The sequence below is a fragment of the Poeciliopsis prolifica genome, unplaced genomic scaffold (assembly GCF_027474105.1).
Source record: "Poeciliopsis prolifica strain line A6 unplaced genomic scaffold, Auburn_PproV2 SCAFFOLD010, whole genome shotgun sequence".
NCBI lineage: Eukaryota > Metazoa > Chordata > Actinopteri > Cyprinodontiformes > Poeciliidae > Poeciliopsis > Poeciliopsis prolifica.
Window position 1 is genome coordinate 5,901,743 of NW_026562385.1, and position 20,813 is coordinate 5,922,555.

At 37.3% G+C, this 20,813-nt stretch overlaps 1 protein-coding gene across 3 annotated transcripts in view; it reads right to left on the reverse strand.

The window, feature by feature from the left end:
* LOC129363253 (voltage-dependent T-type calcium channel subunit alpha-1I-like) overlaps positions 1–20,813 on the reverse strand; it is a 153,430-nt gene that overhangs the window by 53,591 nt on the left and 79,026 nt on the right. For all 3 annotated transcript variants that reach the window (XM_055035235.1, XM_055035234.1, XM_055035236.1), the window contains exons 4-8: positions 18,277–18,410; positions 10,533–10,630; positions 5,025–5,184; positions 1,340–1,688; positions 1,167–1,259 (exon numbers count right to left, since the gene is read on the reverse strand). In XM_055035235.1, the coding sequence (XP_054891210.1) occupies positions 1,167–1,259; positions 1,340–1,688; positions 5,025–5,184; positions 10,533–10,630; positions 18,277–18,410 (834 nt within the window). The remainder of the gene's footprint in view (positions 1–1,166; positions 1,260–1,339; positions 1,689–5,024; positions 5,185–10,532; positions 10,631–18,276; positions 18,411–20,813) is intronic.

Sequence of the window (20,813 nt, forward strand, 5' to 3'; positions counted from 1 at the left end):
GACTGAAAAGCTAGTTTACATATGAACCTCCACCTTAACAAGATGTTGCTTTCTCGTTTGTGTATCAAGGTAAGTTATGTCATTTGATATTTAGGCTGTTTGCACATTTTTATTGCGTCAACCCAAAGCATTGGCAGTCATCATCTGCTTTCTAACAAAGAGTATTTGTCAACAAGAGAAACCAATAAAATTTAAAACATGGAGTGGAAGATATTAAGCAAAAGAACATAATATCGCATCAAACAGACCATGTTTTATTGATATAAATATATAAAAAACACTGTATTTAGAATAAATGCTCATGTATTGATGTAAAACTGAAGGTGCTGATTTAGAGTGTATATACTCCATATGGCTGAACTCAGAAATAAGTTTCAAGACAAAATTTTATTCTTCCAAAAATAACATTCAGGCTTGGCTAAAATATTTCCAAAGTTTGTGGAAGAATTTGTTATAGTACCTTTGATGTATTGATCTAAAAATCACTTAGATCACAAATGTTCTAAGTGATTGTTTGGCATAACAAACAAAGCTGAGAATTACCAAGAAAACATTAAACCCACAGCGAAAGATGGGGCCAGCAACATCCAACTCTGGGGTTACTTTTCTTAAAGTACTAATGAGGTCTATATCAAAGTTCTTTAATTTGTGATCAGCTTTATATTGTAATTAGCTTAGGCCATGACCCTTCAGTGATCTGCTAAAAGCTAAAGATGAAATGTGTTTTTTAGCATGAAAAAGCAAATCAATAAAGTATGGCCAGAGTCCAGCATGACATGAATCAGAAAATCTGTGGGGCTTTTGATGAGGATGATGGTGCCATTTAATCTGACAGCTGTTGTATCTCTTTCTAACTGAATGGGACAAACAACATTTGTCTTTGAGAATATGGCACTTTCTGTAATTTAAAAAAATGCATAGATAGAGATTTTTTTTTCTCTTATTGGCCAAATAATGCTTTTTGTGATAAAACAAAGCCAGCGCTGAGACAAACTGTTTGCTTAACAAGGTGGTTTAGAGTGCGTAGGGTCTACAAAAGGTTTTGTAAATTAAGTAAATGCACAAAATCTGGTTTGCTGCCAAGACTAAAAACGCAGTATTTATTTTATCTCTAACATTTAACCCTTTAAGGAAGCATGGCACATGTGTTGCACAGTGGTACTTACAATGATGAGAAGGATGAAGTAGATGAAGTTGTAAAAGGAGTGAGCATCCATCACATAATACATGATCTCCACCCAGCCCTCTAATGTTATCACCTAGGGAAAGAGATGGAGCAACAATATTAATTTATGAATGTACTGCATTTTATAGATCTCTTTGCAAGAATGGGACCGACCTGGAAAATGACAATCCAGGCATACACAATGTTGTCAAAGTTGATTGCTCCTTTGTGGGGGTTAGTGCTTCCAGTATGGCACCGTGTATAGTACTGGTTCCAGTTGATGCACAGACCCAGAGCTTCACCAGCGCCGCTGCCATTCGATAGGGGCTCAGGACTCAGGCCCAGAGACTGTCTGTGCAGAGCGTCTTCCTTATCCAGACAACATATGCGACCTCCTTCCCGCCTCGCTGGTACATCAGAGCATGACATGATGCCGTTATCAGAAGCCAGGGAGCAGATGAAGGGCCGCTCATCATCCTCTTCTGGTCGGTAGTAGGGAGCTGGCAGTGTCATCCCTGAAGGTCTGTGCAAAAAAAAAAAAAAAAAAAAAAAAAAAAATATATATATATATATATATATATATATATATAAGGTTGTAAATCTGAAGGTTGAGTCTAATAAATACAAAAATGTCAAATGTCAGATTTTTATCCTGTTTAATAATATGTTTTAAATTTTTTATGGAGATTCTTGTAAGAAGAGCAGATGTGAGAAAAAAACAGGAAGGAAAAAATTATGAGACATTTCATAAGGCGCGTTCTCTGAATAAATCTCCTCAAACTATTATAAATAATAAAAATGTGAAAGTGATACGGAGAGTACAGGGAATAAAATTCTCAATACCTCTATCCCACGAAACATAACCTTTCTCCACAACATGTATAGGGCAAGGTCTGTATGTTTTCGACATAAACACCATCTCTTCCTAAATCATTTACATTTTTTAAATGTTCATGTATTTTTTGCATCACACTCAAATCAATTTTAAATGACTTTATAGTAAAGAATGTATTTTAATACATGTTTAATTTTTAATCAAGTTTTCCAATTTTCTATTGTCTCAGTTATGCAATTTGAAAGAAAAGTACTATATTAAGGCTAGTGCACTAAATTGATTCAGAAACCCAAAATCGAGCCAACAACAACAAAAACAAGTAACAATATTTAATATTTAAGAAAATCGCAGATAAGGACCTTTGGAGTATGAAAATGCATGTCAGCTGGATTGTTCAAATACAGCTGAAGTATTTGTGAAAGCTTTATGAAGCATTTTCTGAATGTGAACACTTTCATTCACTCCTCTTGTCTTTTTTCTGTCTGTCCATTCCAATAATCACATTCATATCCTCTCCCTTGATGTTTTTCAGACTTCCCAATCATCTCTATTTCTTGTTGGTTTCTGTTTTTCATTTTATACCCAATCCTTTTGATCTAAACCTTTCTCTTCCTGCAGATATCGGGGCTGATAAAGTATCAGCATACCTCCTCTGTATGGTTCAGGTATTGTAACAGCATGGAAGTGTACCATGATCAATAGTAGCACTTTTTTCAGTTCTTTAAAACAAGCTTATGAAGCATATTGGAAGCACAATGGATGACATAGAACTGCACAATGTATTGAACCTCTTTCCTCATCCCAATGTCAGTGTGTGCAGTGTCACAACTGTAACGGTAAAGGATTGCTTGGATGCTATTCTTGGCAAGTTATTATATTTCAAGTGCCATGCACTCTCGCTTTGCCTTTTGGGTGCACTCCCACTGCCCTCAATGCCCACCACTGATCACATAGTAGTGGCAACATCATGTCAACGGTAGAAAAAGAGAAGAGAAAGAAAATGTGGGAGCAATCAAAACCAATATTGTTATTGCAAAATTTAACAACACTGCTGCAATTTCTAATTTTCCCAATACTATTCAGAATTCATTTCTGAAACTCATTGAACAGCTTAGTCACTGGTCGTCCATCCATTGTCTCTTGCTGCTTACATTCACAAGGTCGGAAGGTGGGTTAGTGGCTACCTCCAGATATCAATAGCCAAAGGATAATTTGCCAGCCCAAAGCTGAAGGGGTGAGGCAAATAGCTGAGCGACATGATGAGATGTGATTGGTGACTGAAAGTGGATAACATATCTGCTAGGCAGCACACTTATGCTCCTATGTTGTTTATTTTTCTTCTTTTTTTCTCCATATGACACAAAGCAGGTTTTTGTGATTTCAATGATCAAAATGGAGAACTGGAAGTGTACCGGGTTGTACGGCTGTATTTTTATTTAGAAGGATGCACCTGGTGAGGTAGTAAAGTGAAAGTGAACATAATGTGATGTACTTAAAGTCCAAAAAAGTGCAACAGAGTCCATAGCCAGATGTGACTTACAGCTTCAAAAAACGTCAGATATGTTTGTTCTTTAGATGGAAATTGTTTCACCTCTAAGCACACATGTAGCATGTAAACCTATAGTTAAGAAAACACATCTGATTTTAAAATAATCCTCCTTATCCAAACTCGTCATAGTCTTAGATATAAATTTACCTTTTAGTGTAAAAAGTCAAAAAGAAATTCCAACAAAAGATTGGTTAAATTCAAGAAAGACATAAAGGGAAGGAAGAAAGACTAGTGGAGCATGAATGAAGGTTGTTGTCCCCCCTGCTTAGAGACTTGGCATCACACAGCATGGCACAGCACAACCTGACTTCACACTGAGAAGACACCTGCCAATGGAGAGCGAGGTGGAGGCAAGGACCAAGAAGTGGGAGTAGCACAGAAAGCTGTGGTACGTGTAAAAAATAAATAAAAACAATAAAAAGTTCAGAAACAAATGGCAGATTGAGACAGGAATTAGCCTGCTGGCTGAAACCTGCGGACAACACAGAGAGGACACCCTACACACTGCACCATTAAAATGTCTTTTCTAATTACATTGGCCTTTTTAAAAGATACAACAAAATCTTGGAAAAGATGTAACTTTCAGAAAAAAATAAAACTACAGAATATCTAATCTTGTAGGAACTTGTTGAAATCAAACCACTGTGGAGAAAATAAATCATGCCGGCCAACAGAGAGAGGCCATAAAATTGCCAAGCAAATGCTGCACTTGACAGCAGCACTTAGCCCACTTCATTATAACCTCGCAAACATATGCCCTTTACTTAGCATAATAGTCCTGTAGTACTAACTCACACCTTTCTAATTAAGCACTCCAGGCCCACTGACTATATCTAGTGCAATGATATAAAGAATCCACAGGCATAATGCTTTGGTTGAGTAATAGGTGAGATGAAGGCACAAATCAAATCCTACATGAATCATAGCAGGAGTGTGTCAGTCTTTAGATATACCTGTGTCAGAAGAGCAGAGGTTCATCACTGTGTAGCTTCAACATATATTAGAACTCACACGTGTTTGTATGTCTTTCAGGGAGCTGAGGCAAGCATGCAGGAAAGGCAATCAAACAGAGTCCTGCACTAAGACACAGTGGGTGACGCTGTCACGTGGCGTCGTAAATATGGAGGACTGCAGCTGGAAACTAATCGCGTTCACAGTTGCAAAAGAGAAAGACTCCTGTAACGTTTTTTTTTTCTTTTTTTTTGCCGTTTAAGAGCCAGATGGAGAAGAGAATCTGCAGGCAGCAGCGAAAAAGATTAACGATGAAAGCATGTAAATGAGTTTTGCTTTCTGGCTTATTCAAAATATGCAAAAATAATTTGTAAAAAGGAACATTCAAAGAGAGTTGATAGATTTCTTGGCATAATATTGGTTTGATGAGGTGACGAAATGTGGAAAGCAAACACTAGAGGTTTTAGGAAGAAGTGTCGCAAATCCCACTTGAGCATCGTGTTGTCTTTTTTCTTTTTACTCACATGGTGAAGTTCTCCTCAGGGTAGCATCGGTTCCTCAGGAGTCCCGCCCATAACTGCACGCCGATGATGCCGAAGATGAAGAAGACGAAGAAGCAGAGAAGCAGCACATTGCCCAGCATGGGGAGAGTGTCTAGCAGCAGGTTCACCAGAATGCGCATACCTGCAAGGATTAGCATGTTAATCAGTCTGTAGCAGAAAACTATTACTGATTGCAGAAAAAAAAGAGAAAAAATTGCATGTATTTCATCTTTTTACACATTTCACAAAAATTACATTATAGACATGTCTTTCTTTTGGCCTGAAGCTTTGCTCGGTACCCTTATAGCAAACTGAAACACACAAAAAAACAAAAGCAGTTGACTGGTTTACACCTAAGGTCATAACAGTAGATCAGCCCTAACTCCAGAATCTACATAGTAATAATAATATCACTCAAGTAAAAGAAGGTACAGTGCACTAATAATACTTTTTTTTTCCCAAAAATGTTACTCGAGTGAATGTAACAAGTACTATCCACTTTTGAACATAGACAACATCAGTAGCCTATAGATCATTTGTCAACAAGCTTATTGGTGCTGTTCTAGTATTAGCTAGTCATCATTTGGCTAACATTACCTGCATCCAACAGCGTTACTCAACTCAGTTGGTTGGTTTGGGGGGAGAACTGTGCAAAGTCTTTTGCTTTTTGCTGGTTTGCTGTCATGATTCTAACACACCTGCACAGCTCTCCTCAGTGGTAGCAAATAAAGTGTTACGCAATCTTTAATATGTTTTGTGGATATGTTAGCATCAGGGCTGCTTTGTCTCTATAGAGACAAAGCAGAAATTTATTTTGGGGTCCTGTATATCTGCTATTATAATTAGGTACATTTGCACAGCATTGCATCTCTGAATAGTGCTATTAGGGTTAGGATTAAAATCTGGCCATGAACTTGGTGGCGACCTCTACCTGGTCTTTAGTGTGGTTTATGTTTTTAAAATCTGTTTAGTTTCTGAACTGCTTGTGGCCTTGACCTTTTTTGTCTTCTTGATTGTGTTCTCATTCAGCAGAGGACTGAAAGCTGAAAGGGACTCCGAAAGCTTTTGATTTAATTACCCACGAGAAAATTCTAATTAATTTTTAACCAGCAGCTGAGATTTGACATCGCACATTTCAAAACTGCAGAAGAGCTCCAAATAAATAGGGGAAAAAACACCCAAGGAAAACAAATATATCATTGGCAACAGCTTGAAATGAGCTCGTTCAAAGATCAATTGAAACATCAGTAACACTGATGCATTTCCAGACTACATGAGGTTACAGTCATGATGAGATGATGCCTAATTGCAGAAACACGAATGTGTCCCCTGTCGAATAATGATGACCTTATCCCCTGTTGATGAGCCTGTCTCACTGTGATGACATACTGCACTGATACTGTGATTAGCAGAACATAATGACAACTGATTGGTCTAATGAGCAAGTGAGGTGAGACCCCTATGATGAGATCACTGCACAGAGATGGCGTTACAGTGAAAGTGTATCATCCACTCATCAAAAATGTGTGTTGTTTCTCTGAGCTTTAATTCATGAAAAACAGCTCAGCGGTCGGTTAATGTGTCTCAACAGCACATGTAAGCTGCTATCAGAATGAGTGACAGGAAAAAAAAAGCTGTGGAAATGAGAAAGATGGAGGAGGCAGAAGAAGAAGATAATTATATTTACAGAAGTGAAAATACCTGTGGCTTATTCACTATGCAGACACAGAGCAATGTAAACACAGAGGTTGTCTGTTTTAAAATCTTAACATTCCTTAAAAAAAGATTTTCAAATGCAAAGCTTGTAGCACTGCTTGCTTTGCAGCAAGAAGGTCCTTGGTTCAAATCCAAGAATTATGTACAGATATGCATCTCTTCTCATGCATGTATGGGCTTCTTCTAGGTACTCCAGCTTTTTCTCATTATCCAGAAACAGCTGTTTGGTTAATTGATTACTCTAAATTGCCCATATGAGAGTGTGTATCCAGGGCTTCTTCTCCTTTGTGTGTTTCCTTGTGATAGACTGGTGATCTATCAAGGGTGTATCCCTGCCTCTTGCCCAATAATTGCTGGAGATAGGTACCAGTTTTGCATGCAGTGATGGTATAGTCAGATTACTGATTACTCCTTGAAAAAGTAGCTTTGCTAGATTACTGCTGCATAGACATTCCCAAGACTTATAGAGGAAAACAAAATAAAATTTAATCACAGTAAGTCAAAGTGATTTTGATAAGTAACTGTAGTCTGACTCCTGGATTTGAAATACCAAAGCGTTAGATTACTAGTTACTGAAAACCAGTAATTTATACATGTATGCAGTGTCTTTACGTGGCCATTATTAACTAAGACATGCAACCACCTTGATGAAATTGCATATTTTGTTAAGTTAGAAAAATGAGTTTCCCATTTTTTAAGTGTGGATATTTAAAGGAGAATCTTGTGGGTCGTTTATGCTCCAGTTATTAGTAATCTGATCAGTCAAGGTAAGGTGAGGTGATTGTATTTGTCATAGCACATTGTCTGCAACAATATGGCACAACGTGCTTTACATGAATTAGAAGGAAATACAAACAAAACAAAAAAAGGACAAAAACTATTTGTACTTACTCTCTTTTGTACTTATTCTCTCTAGAGCTTTTCAGAAAAGAAGTACTTTGAAAAACCTGGGTGCATAAAATCATTACCCTTCTATCTTTTTATTTTCAGTGCCCATCTGTTTGTGTTGGGGATGGGTGGATCCACCTCTGGACTGAAGTAGAAATTACAACAGGCTTTGGAAAATCCAAATTTATTGGAAATGGGGGAAATGTCAATGACTCTCCTGCAGATTTTTTTGTATGCTGAAATAGTTTCTTAAATATATTTCAATTAACGTTTGGATTTTTTTTTTTTTTGGACAATTAATTTAAACCGGTTTGTCATCTCTGGCTGATTTGTTTCGTCAACTTTAAATGGGAAGCAGTAACATTGCTAGCGTGCTGATGGCTGGAGGCGAGTCTAAATGTATTTGTTCCCCAGGGTTCTTGTCATTAGGCCACTGCTCCATTAGGCCTAATTGGCTGGAGAGAGGAAGAGATGGATTGAGGGAAACAAAGGGGTAGAGAGGGAGACAATCTGCCAAAAAATATGGTGTGCAAACTCTGTAACAAGGAAAAGAAGGAGGAACCGAATGACAAAAAATCATAAAATGGAGAATACAAATAAAGCACGTCTTATGGTGGAAAAATGTTAACTATCAATATTTTCTCTTTTTTACAGTGGCACTAAAAAATATTTTCCATTCGCCATGCCCATCTACCTGTCTTCATTTCTTGCCTTTTCACTGACTTCTTTTTGTTTGTCAGCTGCTGTTCTCATATAAAGATGGATGCCTCAGCTTGCACCACACCGCTAACACATTTTTGGCTCCCTGCCTGTGCCTTTCACCAAAGGAAAAGAAAATCCTCTCTTCCCTTTTCTTCTCCTCCTTTCAGTTTCTGTGGTGTTCGTTGGCCCCCTCCCTCCAAATAGTTCTGTCTAGCACTCCTTCTATATCACACCAATTTCCTCAAAAACAAAGTTTAACACAACAGCACACATTCACATATGCCACACACTGCTATTATCTGCTCCTTGTAGGAGGGTTACAAATTGAGGTGTGTGAGGGGTCAGGAAGTGCTCATGCTGCCTTTGTACCTGTGGGCAAAGTAGCAATCCAGCTGGAGAAAGAACAAATAGCTTCATCCCCTTGCTTTTTTACTTCAGACATTCTCAAACAGAGTAGGAGTTGCACACACTAATTATGCACAGAAGTATACATACTTTGCAGATCAATACAAAGTATATAAATACCCTTGTACAACAATCTGCAAAAGATAGATAAACGGTATCTTAATGTTTTAGCTGCTTATGAGCTACGTATGCAAAGATAAACCCATATATCTGCACAGGCAAGAAGGAAAATATAATCACCTACAAAAAGGAAAATTTGTTTTCAACCAGTTCACTTTTCTCTAAGGCAGCGTACATGCTTGTCTTCATACATTTTCCAAACCATTTCCCTAAGTGCTGCCGGTGAACCAGATATTTGACTGAGCAGGTTCCTCTTTTACAACTTCATTGGAAGGAAGGCTTGTTCGTCAGAATATGTCACTAAAGCCACTGGCCAAATTAGAATGGACATTTTTGCAAAACAGAATGTAATTGATGCAATTATAATTTGCATCTGCATGAAGCTTTGGGCATGAAAATAGATAAGAGTTTTAAAGAACTTTTCAGAGAAGAGCTTTTTACATTTCTAGGTTTTGAAATTCTACTACACCATTTGCTAAGTCTGTTGCAGACTTGGCAAAATGTATTTTGCTTTTCCTCATTCATACTTTGTATTCCACCATCACTACCCTAAGAGTGTAATTCCCCCCCCTCCACATTCTCACTTTTTTCTGCTATTGTGAAGGCAATGACTGAGAGGAAGTGACAACCAGTTTCACGGAGGAAGACGGGGAATGTAATGAATAGTCTGGTACAGCTTCTTTGTTGAGATCTCACAGATCTAAAACCTGGTGTGCCAGCTTGGCAGTTCGATCTAAGTAGCTAACAGAACTGCAGATATTGATTCCATTATCATGCAGTGTTTTTTTCTTGCCATATGTGCAGAACTCAATTCAGGATGCGATAGATTGATTGGGACACTGTGGGCAATATTAGTTGTGCTCAGGATGTTCATTCTTTGCTGTTTTTTGTGTTGAGTCAAGCATCATTAGAGCCTTCTGGGGCAGCATGGGCCATTTTAATTTTTTTTCTTGGAAATCATAAATGATTTCCAACATACAAACCAAAAAAAAGTAATCTATGTAAAACATAAGTGGACAAAAAAAGTGTTGTCACATCCATTTTTGCTATACAAATATTTTTCTCAATTCTCAAATATTCAAACAGCTTTCATCTATTTTCAACTGTCTACACAAATGTACAGCAATGACACGACTCCAGGCCTTGCTGGTTCAGGCTAATTGCTAATTATTATGATGACAAGCTGCCAATTATGGCAGCGGTACAAATGAATCGATCAGATTTACAAACGGAGAATTAGATGAGGAGAACGGATCTATGGTCACACACTGATCGTTGAAGCAGCATTAATGTGTGGTTTATAAATTAGATAAGGCCGTGACTCAAGGTTTGAGCTGACTTTGTTATGAAGGATTAGATGAAAGTTTAATCATCCCCACTGGGGAATTGTGGTGTAAGGATGGAAAAAAAGAAACTCCCAGAGATGCAAGAAAAATGAAATTCATCTCCATGAATTTTCATGCAACTGCATTTCAGCTTGATGTAAACTGACAGATAGATGTGACAACACAGAGAAGCTCAAGAAAAGGAAAAAAGAAAAGCTCAAGCTGTATATTGCAACACAGGTCAACTTCAAACAGCAAAATTAATAAATACTAAGACACCTTTGCAATGCGTACAACCTCCAGTTAACAACAAAAATACTTAAGCTTTTCTCACTTGGGACTCTGTTGATGGCTTTCAGCGGCCGAAGAACCCGAACCGTGCGGATGGCAGACAAGTTGATGTTTTGCAGGTCCAGGGAGTACTCCACCATCCTGGATTCAAAGATATTAAAAGAAACACAAAGACGTACATCAATTTCTCATTTCTTATTCAGAATACATCAAGTGTCACAATCCACTCAAATGTTTTTAAAGTATATAAATATTACCTTACACCCCTGTCTGACAGGGGCTGGAAATTACCACCGACTCTTAGCAAAATGCATGCAACTTTAGAAAGTGTTGAGCAAATGTGACCAAATTACATGCTACTGGAAACTCAAAGAGCATTTTGATTTCTGTAACAGATCTGCTGGGGGCAGTGATGTGCCTGAGCTGCATTTTGAGACCCCCCTACCCCTCTCTGCTCAGCTGGTGCTAAATATGACTTCACAGGTACTGACCTGAACACAACGTACCCCGTTATGACACGAATCATTAATGATTACAGCAATCAAATCATAGCACTTAGTTTTTAAAGCATCAGAACAACTCTTTTGGGACGTTTTGTCCACATCAATCAGTCATCAGCCAGTCATAAAAAAAGACAAGGAGAGCAAAGGTCATCTCCTCCCTCAGTCAAGATGAGCTCCAAAGCACAAATGCACATTTACAGAGAACTGTTTGAAGTTGTTTTATATGTGTTGACGTTTTTATTTATTCTACATTTTAATATTATAATTACAGTAAATTGATTTCATTCTAACTTTTTAAATTCTCATTTTTCATAATTTTTACTGAGAAAAACCCCCAAATCAAACCAAAACAAACTAAACCAAGACAAAACAAAACAAACCAAAATGAAACAAAACATAAAAGGGGGTGCTGGGGCAGCCAGAATACAATCATTGACATCAAAATCAAACCATCAATCTGAATGACAACAAGGTTTACAAAAAATCTGCCATAACAGACTTGACATGTTCTGTCCACATTGACCGTATCTTGCATAAAGTGTCCCTCTTTTTCTCAAGGTCCCAAAACATTGGATCCTGATGCATACCAAGGGTGTAGGGAAATGTGAAAAATGTGAGCTAGTTTTAATCAATTTCCTTATTGCAATATTTATCTGAATTATCACATTAATATGTTTCACTGATGTTGCCCAGCTCCAGTCAGAATAACTTTTGGGAAACCCAGTGAACCCCATACTGAATCACTGAAGGCTTTCCAGAAAATCGATTGGACTAAAAGAGTGGTCGCTGTCAAAACAAACAAAAAAAAGAAAGCTGTTGTCCAGCCATCCTTTGTTTAAACCTAGTGGTGCCTATCATAGGCGGGCATTGGTCATTTGGCTGGAGGCAGATTACGCTCTGGACAGGTCGCCCGTTTATCTCAGTGCAACATCGTGATGAACAGGACAAGCAACCATCTATGGAATCAATCAAACCTAACTGTAAATTAGAGACCAATTAACGTCACAGTCTTGTTTATGGACTTCCAGAGGTCCTGGAACATTATTGCTACAAAACATCTGTGTTATTAAACGAACCATCCTAATTGACAACACATAAGTTGTGTACTTTTAATTATTTCCTCATTACTTATTTTTTAGTTGGTTTTGCTTAAATAACACAAAGCATATTACTTGGCTTGTTATATTTTTGAATGGCCGGCATGAATTTTGATTTCCACCCCGTCAGTCAGAGCTGCATGAGCCTTATAGCTGCATCAAAAAGATGTTCCATGGAAAGGTGCAAGACTCAAGGATGGGGCATAAAGTTACAAAGCACAGAACAGAAGAATGACATGAGAAGAGATATGAGAAGAAAAGGCAGAGATGTGGATTCATTTTCTTCTAAGTATTGCCTGCAGGATGTTGTGTCTCAGTCAGAGCCTGGCATCTGTTAGCAAGTCATTTTCACTGCATGGCTAAGCTGTTTCTGCCCTCAAACTCAAACCACTTTCACACGAGAGCAGTCACGGTGAAATATACAGTATATGTGCCCGTGAAAGCGGTGAGTCTCTTTAAATGTGGCGAAAACTGCTACATGGCTCTTAATGGTCGGCGCAGACACAGTTTAAGTGAGTGAGGAAGATCATTGTTTGTATAAGTTACAGAACAAGTTTAAATTTCTCCGCAAATGGCACGGGTTTTTCTTTTTCTTTTTTTTTTTTTTATGTGTGTATCCAGATGTAATTTGCTGGTGGTTATAACATTGACAGGACAACATGAAACTAACAACTCCATTGCTGTCATAAGATAAGATAAATCTTACCTGTAGGCCTCAAAGAAACAAATCAATCTCTCTGTCTGTCACATGAACAGTGTTTGGAGTCATGTCATTTACAACATTATGATACTTTATTGATCCCACTGGCAAGTACTTTCTATTTTCCCTTCACAGTCACTTAAGAAGGATTATTTGATTTAACAACCCTTTATAAGTTTATGCATGTGGCAGAGCGAGCTAAAATGCTGCAGTGAAATATTTTCTCCCTCTGCTTGCATCAATAGTTCTGTTCCTCTTGTCCCTGAAGCTGCTGCGGCATGTGTTTGAAGAATACATTTCTTAAAGAGATGTAGAAATGCAACATACTAATTTTGTTCCCCGCTTCATTCAGTAGAGCAGAAATGGCACACCTGGTGAAAATGTCAAAGTATAAAGAACGGGACAACTGTTGTTTTGGTGGTCAGACTTTGTTTCAGCTACAGTATGTAACATTTATTTAAAAAAATAATCACTTTTTTCATATTTGTAAAAACTGTCACCATATCTAACATGGTGACAGTTATATTGGTAATCTTTGAGAAAAATCCATCTCGTCCATGAGCTGCAACAGCGAGCAGAAGAAATGTGCTGAACTTATTCAAAAACAACAAAAAAGAGGCAAGAAAAAAATCTAAACGCTGTCAGTAAGCCTTGTGTATATGCTGCTTGACAGTGCTAAGACCCTCCTCCTGGCATTGGTTGGTTATTTCTGACCAAGTTGTGTATTTTTGCAGTTAATACTGGGAGAAGTCAGAGGAACTCGATTTTTTTCACACATAACCTGTCTTATACTGTCATAACAATTGTTTGAAAAACAGATTTTTGAAAAAACTAAAAGTGAACCCATCCGAGTCAATTCCACCTTCTCCATTTTTAAAGAATAAGTCTCACCAATAAATCTAATGAAGGTCACATGAGGGGTATATATGTGTGATGTGATGTGAAGTCTTGCAATACATCAAAATATTGTATGCATTATATTGCAAAATAAATTTTGAAGGTGAATATGAGATATATTGCAGTATTTTTATTACTTATATACATTATGATGTGAAGCACTACAATGAAACAGCTATAAACTAATAGATATTATGCTTTTGTGTGTTGGAGAAATCTTTCTTTGCCACAAATTGTTGTATTTTACAACAAAGAAAGAAAAATTGTGCTTTGTACACAAGATTCATTGTATCTCAAAGTATTTTATGCAACAAAATCCAATTATGATGTCAAATGGCAGTGTTCAGAAGTCAGATGGACCAGCATGTGCAGGCCTGTGGAAATGTTTGTATCAATGACGCTTGATCAATGCCTTTCTTGTGATGTCATTTAGGGGTGTGTATCATTAATCATTCTCTAATACTCATTAGTACAATGAATGCACAGTGTTTTCAAACCTAATGAGTAATTTAGTTAAATAATTGCAACACACAAAAAAAGCTTGATTATGGCATTTTTTATTATCTCGTTCTTATTCCGGTGCACATCCAGCTTTTCGCTGATCAGTCTGGTTGGCTCAAATAGTTCAAACACATGGATGCTAGATGCGTATGATTGATGGTTATCTTTTTATCTTTGCAATGCATTGTGTGTTTATATGTGTCTCTTCTATTAGGTAGTCTTCCCCTGTGCACATCAATCACATCGGTTTGCTTGGAAAGGTAATTAGTGGTCTGCCCCAAATGTCCTTTTCATGATTGTTCTCTTTTTCTCACATTGCTTTTTTTGTGATACCCTTATCCCCACTTTGCTTTTATGTGACAGGCGTAGTGTGTGTGTGTTTGAGTGTGTGTGCTGCTTTATAAACAAGGATTCAGAGGAGACTTTCACATAGATGCTAAAACGATTTGGTTATAAAGATGTAAAATTGTTTTGTATTTACTTTCAAATTTGTGATATTTTCTCATTTTCTTCTTCCCATGTGGAAAAAAAAAATAGTTTAAACTGTCTATTACATGGAGGAGGTGTCCTTCGATTTCTTTTAAATTCCATTTAGGTCCATGAAATTAGTTTTTCACCTATGCTGTTCTATTGAAAAACAATCTGGTCATTTTAAGTACTTAAGTTAATGACATTGGTGAAGGCTTTGTATTACATACTTGTAATATGATCAATGTTGACCTTACATAATAAATGTTTGCAAAAGATTTTCAAAGTCAAGTCTGAAGTCTTGCAACAAAAATAGTAAATCTTTACCAAACTTACTCTGAAACTTGAGTCTTAACCACTGACCAACATACAAATAATAATAATAATAATAATAATAATAATAATAATAATAATAATAATAATAATAATAATAATAATAACACTACCTATCTGGGTCATGTAATTCCTCTTCTAACTATAATGTTATTCACCTTTTTTATTCCTTTTTTTTCAAATGGAAATATAAAGATATACGAATGGTTGCACATAAATCCAAATTGTGTTTTGTTGATTTTCTGCTTGTTATATTTGTTTCCATTTGTTTCAGCCAGGAATATTAACCATAATCACGATGCAGAAATTGAGTAAGCCATGATCTCATAGATAAAAAAGATTCAGTTGTTTGTGTGTGTGTGTGTTTTTTTTTTTTTTACAGCAGAGACATGGAAGAGTAGGATTTGTGAAGTGGATTTTGGTGATATGAAAAAAGGTAACATGAGACTACACATGTCAATTTGGGTGACAGGCTGCATATTGTCTGGAGTGGGGATGATGAGTCAGATCGACAGAAAGAAAGGCTGCAGTAGGACTATGAAATAGTGAGGTGATGCCTATGGGAAAAAGAGAGAGAAGAAAATGACATAGAGCTCATAACAGAATGTCGGCTGTGAAAATACTGGACATTCTCTCCAAAATTAGCTCAGGCTCTGAGCTAATGTACAATTATTCAGAAGAAAAATAAAGACAAGAGGTGTTCACACAAATCCATATCCAAACTCTAAAGTCCTAAACTTTTGATGCCGATGTTAAGCCTTAAAAGCACACAGCCGCTGAGAGTCTCTGCACATTCACTGGAAATAAAGTGATTCAGGTCAAATGAAGATAAATGTTCCTCCAGCTACCTTGGTAAGTCTGGAGCTCTGTTGTTTTTCTGCAAAAATACCAGGCACTCTTCCAATCTAAATCTCTTTGTCTTTCTTACACATACAGAAAGACAAAAAGACAAACAGAATGATTTACATTTTTTTTTAATGTTAAAAAAAAATGTAAATCTTAACCAAAATCTAACCCCAACACTTTAACGCTCCATCTGTAAATAATGCATATCCAAGCCCGGATTTTAGCACAGACTTACCAGGGCTGCAGCCCGGGGCCCTGGTGGTTCGGGGGGCCCGAATGATGCTTTGTATTTTTGTGAATAAATAAAGTCAGAATGTCTTAATTTTATCACTGGCTAAGAGCATTTTGGCGGTGTTGAAAAAATGTCTGCTTTGTTCTGGCAAACATCCATCATGAGTGCTTGATTATTGGTCCAAGTTGGACGCTTCTTACTCTTTGGGGCAGAGCAGCAGGGACTGATTTCTCAAGATGGCGGACAACAGAATGAATGACAGCGCAGCACAGGAAAGAAAGAGAAAGAAGAGCGGACATGTAATAGACCCATCGTCCCTCTCCGATCTTTTAAAGCATCGGAACATCTTTACAAACATCAGAAACCATTCTTCTCCAGATCGGGTTTTTGAAAGCCAGCTCGCAAGTGGTGAGAAAGTCCAAACCCAGGTTGAGTTATCCTCCACTCATGGAAACCAGTTTCCATGAGTGGAAAAAAGCAACAGAATGATTGAAAGAGAAAACGGCTAAAGTCATAGAAAAGTAATGCGACTGCGAGCTCTGCTCGCTCGCGCTCAATGTGAAGTCAAAAAAGTGGAACTAACTTTAGCTTCCAGCTAGCAGCAGCAGGAGGAACTGTCCTAATCATATCTTTACATTCATTAAAGGTGCACCGGTGGCAATTTTCTGGCTGATCATGATTTTAAAAATCTGACTTGCTGACATTTTTTGTGGGTATGCATGCAAAATATAGCAAAAAAGTTGGCAATCAACTTTTAGTGACTGTTGTAAAGCTTGCATGGAGAGATGACCATCAGCCTCTCTCATGGTGAATAGTGACTGTTTTTGTGAACTTGTAGGTAGATAAGAACAATGAATAATTGTTATTATTATTATTATTATGTATATATATAACAGTGATTAAGTGGGGCCTACACCCTCCTAAATCTGGCCCTGTCCATACCAAATAATCTAAAGAGATTTCTTTTATGATGGGCTAAGGCAGGGCGTGTCTCTACAGCCCCACTCTACTGTGCCAACAGATTGATGTTCTGCATCATGACTAATATGCACACCTACCCAGACTTGCTTTATTACCCATGTCTGAGCGTCTCTTTTCACTTGGATCAAAGCAGGTGTTTGAGCAGATGTGTTTTCTCTCTGTGTGACTGCATGAATCGCTCTCCCATGGAAACAGCAATTAACTATTGGGAAGAACATGTTAATCTTGTGACAAACATGTTATGACTATGGATGTGAGTGCTTTTCAGTACAGTGACACTGTGTGTCGTAATAGAAGTGAAGTGTGTAAGCAGGTGCAACATGTCACTAAAATATATATTTTTTACATTTAGTCATTTTGTGACAATTTTTGCCTTACAATGAATGAGTTATTGCTACTTTTTCCCACAGCAGAGCCAAAATGCTCAAACTTATATGTGTATAAATGCCCAAGTCTTGTGAAAAATCAATCACGTCTTGATTGTAAAACATGGGAATGAAATGTACAGTTTTATTAAGGCACTGAAAGGTTAATTCATTTTCTTGGCAATGGATTGTGTAAAGTTTGTATGGGCAATCAGTTGCTGGCTTGAAGAGAGCAATTTAGCCCATTCAGTTTGGAAAGTCTGGAAGAAATTATCAAAGAGGGGTCAGGCTAATTTCTCCACCAAATAAGGAGAAAATATCGAGCTTCTGAAGTACACAAAACTCAAACTTTATGAGAAGATCGAGGGAAATGTAAGAGTCCTTGTAGAGCTGCTTTTGGTTATGCAAGAGTTGTTTATGATTCAAATGCCTGAAGATGCTCAGCTGAAAAAGCTATAAAAATAACAATTGCATGCTACATGGAGAAAATGTCAAACAGAAAAATACTAAAATTTGCATTTGCTTCAACTTTCATTACAATTAGAAAATGATAGTAACAAGTAACTTGATCCATCACAACCAAAACCAACTAATTTGAATCAAATAAATTAAGTCACCTATAACAATAATATGATATAATTACACTGTGTGCTCTCTCATGCTCTGTGTTATCTTAAATTAGCCTTAACTCCCAGCATCCATTAATGAAACAGGTATAGAAGAGTGGATGGATGGATAATAGCATGATAATGACACTCTGGACAAAGATATAATTGGGGAAGGCGTGGAGTGTAACAGACTCACTGTTAAGCCTTTTTTTAGGAGCTACGAATATGATTTTTGCTTTCTGAAACACTTGCTCACCCAGCCATGACGATGAAAAAATCCAGCCTGTTCCAGGTATCTCCCAAGTAACAGCGACGGCCAAAGATCCCCAGAGCCACCATCTTTACCACCATCTCCAATGCAAAGAAGATGTAGATAAATGCATCGAAGGCCTGTGAAGAGAAATGTCAACAATGAGGCAAGTGAAATAAGACCACACTGAGATTTTGATCTTATTCAAGACACTCCAAATGAAAGTTTAATTCTCACATGATTCAGACGTACTGCTAAGTTAACCCAGCACCGATCAATTTTTCTTAAATTTTACATCAGCCTAGACTCTTTAATGTTACCTATAATTGCTCATCTTGTGCTTTTCAATGGCACATTCACGACTTTAAGTGCACCAGTTTCTCAGAAGCGGTTGGGTATTTTTTTTTTTTTTTTTCCAGAATAACCATTGATTACCACAGATGTTCATTCAATAAGAAGAAAAAGGTTTTTGTTCTGATGGCTCTCCCTGCTTCTCCTTTGTCGGATATGGACAACGTTATCTGAGTGTTTCCTTTTTTTTTGTTTGTTTGTTTTTTATGAGATTACGATTAGCATCCCAAAGAAAAACAATGAGATTTGAGTTTTCTGTTTGACCGGATCCAAATTACTGAATAACAATGAAAACCACAAAGGAGTGCAAACAAAACTACAAAAAAGAAAGATGACTGAGGAAAAAGATAAACTGAGACAGACATGAACATATTCCTATGTTGCCCAGGATACATTATTATGCTCAGATGACTGGCTTAAGAGCCCATTGTATTTATGGAACAGAATCTTCCATGCGCTTTGCCCTGGGCTGAATGACTGCATTTACTGCCTTGTTACATATTCCTGCACAGAATTATTCAAACTAGTACGTCTTGACAAAGTGTTTCTCAAGGCCTGAACATTCAAATGGATCCATTGCTGCTTGGTGAAAAGCAATTTGTCAGCCATCCATACGGAGAGAAATGCATGCAGTAGGTCTCAAATGAGATCATTTTCAAAAGCTACAATAGAGGGAATGTGGCATTTTTATAGTCCAAATATGGCCATAAATAAACAAAATATGTAAAAAAAAAAAAAAGCTGTTAAGAATATGTTTGGCTTTTAACGTTTATCAAACATAGGTCTCTCTTCATTTTGTTCATCAGATAGTAGACAAAAAATGCTAAGGATGTTATTTTTAATGTCTTCACTCTGACAACTAGGATTCACAGTAGTAGATTTTTATTTATATCTAAAAATCAATATCACAAAGAGGGGAAGCAGAGAGATTTCAGAGTTTTGTAAAGAAAAAAAACAACACAGATCTTCCTTTTTGAACACATTTCAACCATTCTTTGATTTGTCTCTTTACGATGTATAAAACCTCACTGTAATAACTGAGGGATCCTATAAACTTTACTTGATGGCAGCACATGACTCACAAAAAATCTATATACACAGCAGCTCTGGATCAATAGTACATATGAAAGTTTGCTACGCTGTGGTCACGCATGCACCATATATCATTTTGGAAACTAACTGAGCTATTTTTCCAGAGCTTGGATGCTCCTTTTCATCTTAAACACATAAGTTCAATTCCCCATTATTTTTATCAAAAGCACATTTTTGCACTGACTCGGGGACTCAAATAGTTTTGTTACTGATTATCCTACCACAATGTTGACAGCACAGGTGACCCAGTTTCCTCACAATTTACTGATTTTGAATTAGTGTGGAGTAGTGCATGATAAGATCATGAGCACAAGAAAAAAGATCAGTTTTTTGCAGATCATCTTGTCCTGATAAGTTCTTTTGAGAAGCATTGACCCCCTCCTCTTCTCTTCTCCTCTGTGTCTTCCCCAGTTCTCATTCAGGTTTAATGCCACAACTTATTTTGCATGACAAAAATATTTAGCAATTAAATTGCAGGTTGAAATCTTGAAACTTTCTCCAGTCTCCTTAAATTTGAATATGGTTTTGCTTTTGGGAGTCTGATGCGTCAAATGAATACACTGATCACTAGAAACCAGAGGCCTGATCACTGTTTTTACTGACTGCAAATTCCCAGTGGCAGCTACTCCATGAGATTCTTTTTGTTACAGCCAGAGCAGTGGAAAAATGCAGTGAGCAGAGAACCGGTGCTGCAAAGGTGTTGCAGCAAATTACATGGAGAACTTCCCACTAATGTTGCATTCTTGACATATTGTGTCCAATTCCACTTCAGATTCTTGGATGACCAGTCACGCTGCTGTGTGATACGATCCCATTGCTGCTTCTAACTTGTGCTATGCTGCAGGATCTGGATCTGCTGCCGCCGAGATAATTCACTTTTATGACTGTCCGATGGAAGTTTTTTTAAAAACCGTGAGAAAAACATTTTGATTCTATAAAGCACATCCACCGATGATACATTTGGCAAGAAATCCAATTTCTGAAGATTTTAATGAAGTGCTGTTTTAGTTAGTATGAAGGGGTAAGACATGCTCAGAAAAAATCTGTAGCAGTTGAAAAAGGCTAGAACATGGAAAAGAGGAACATACATTGACACTTGT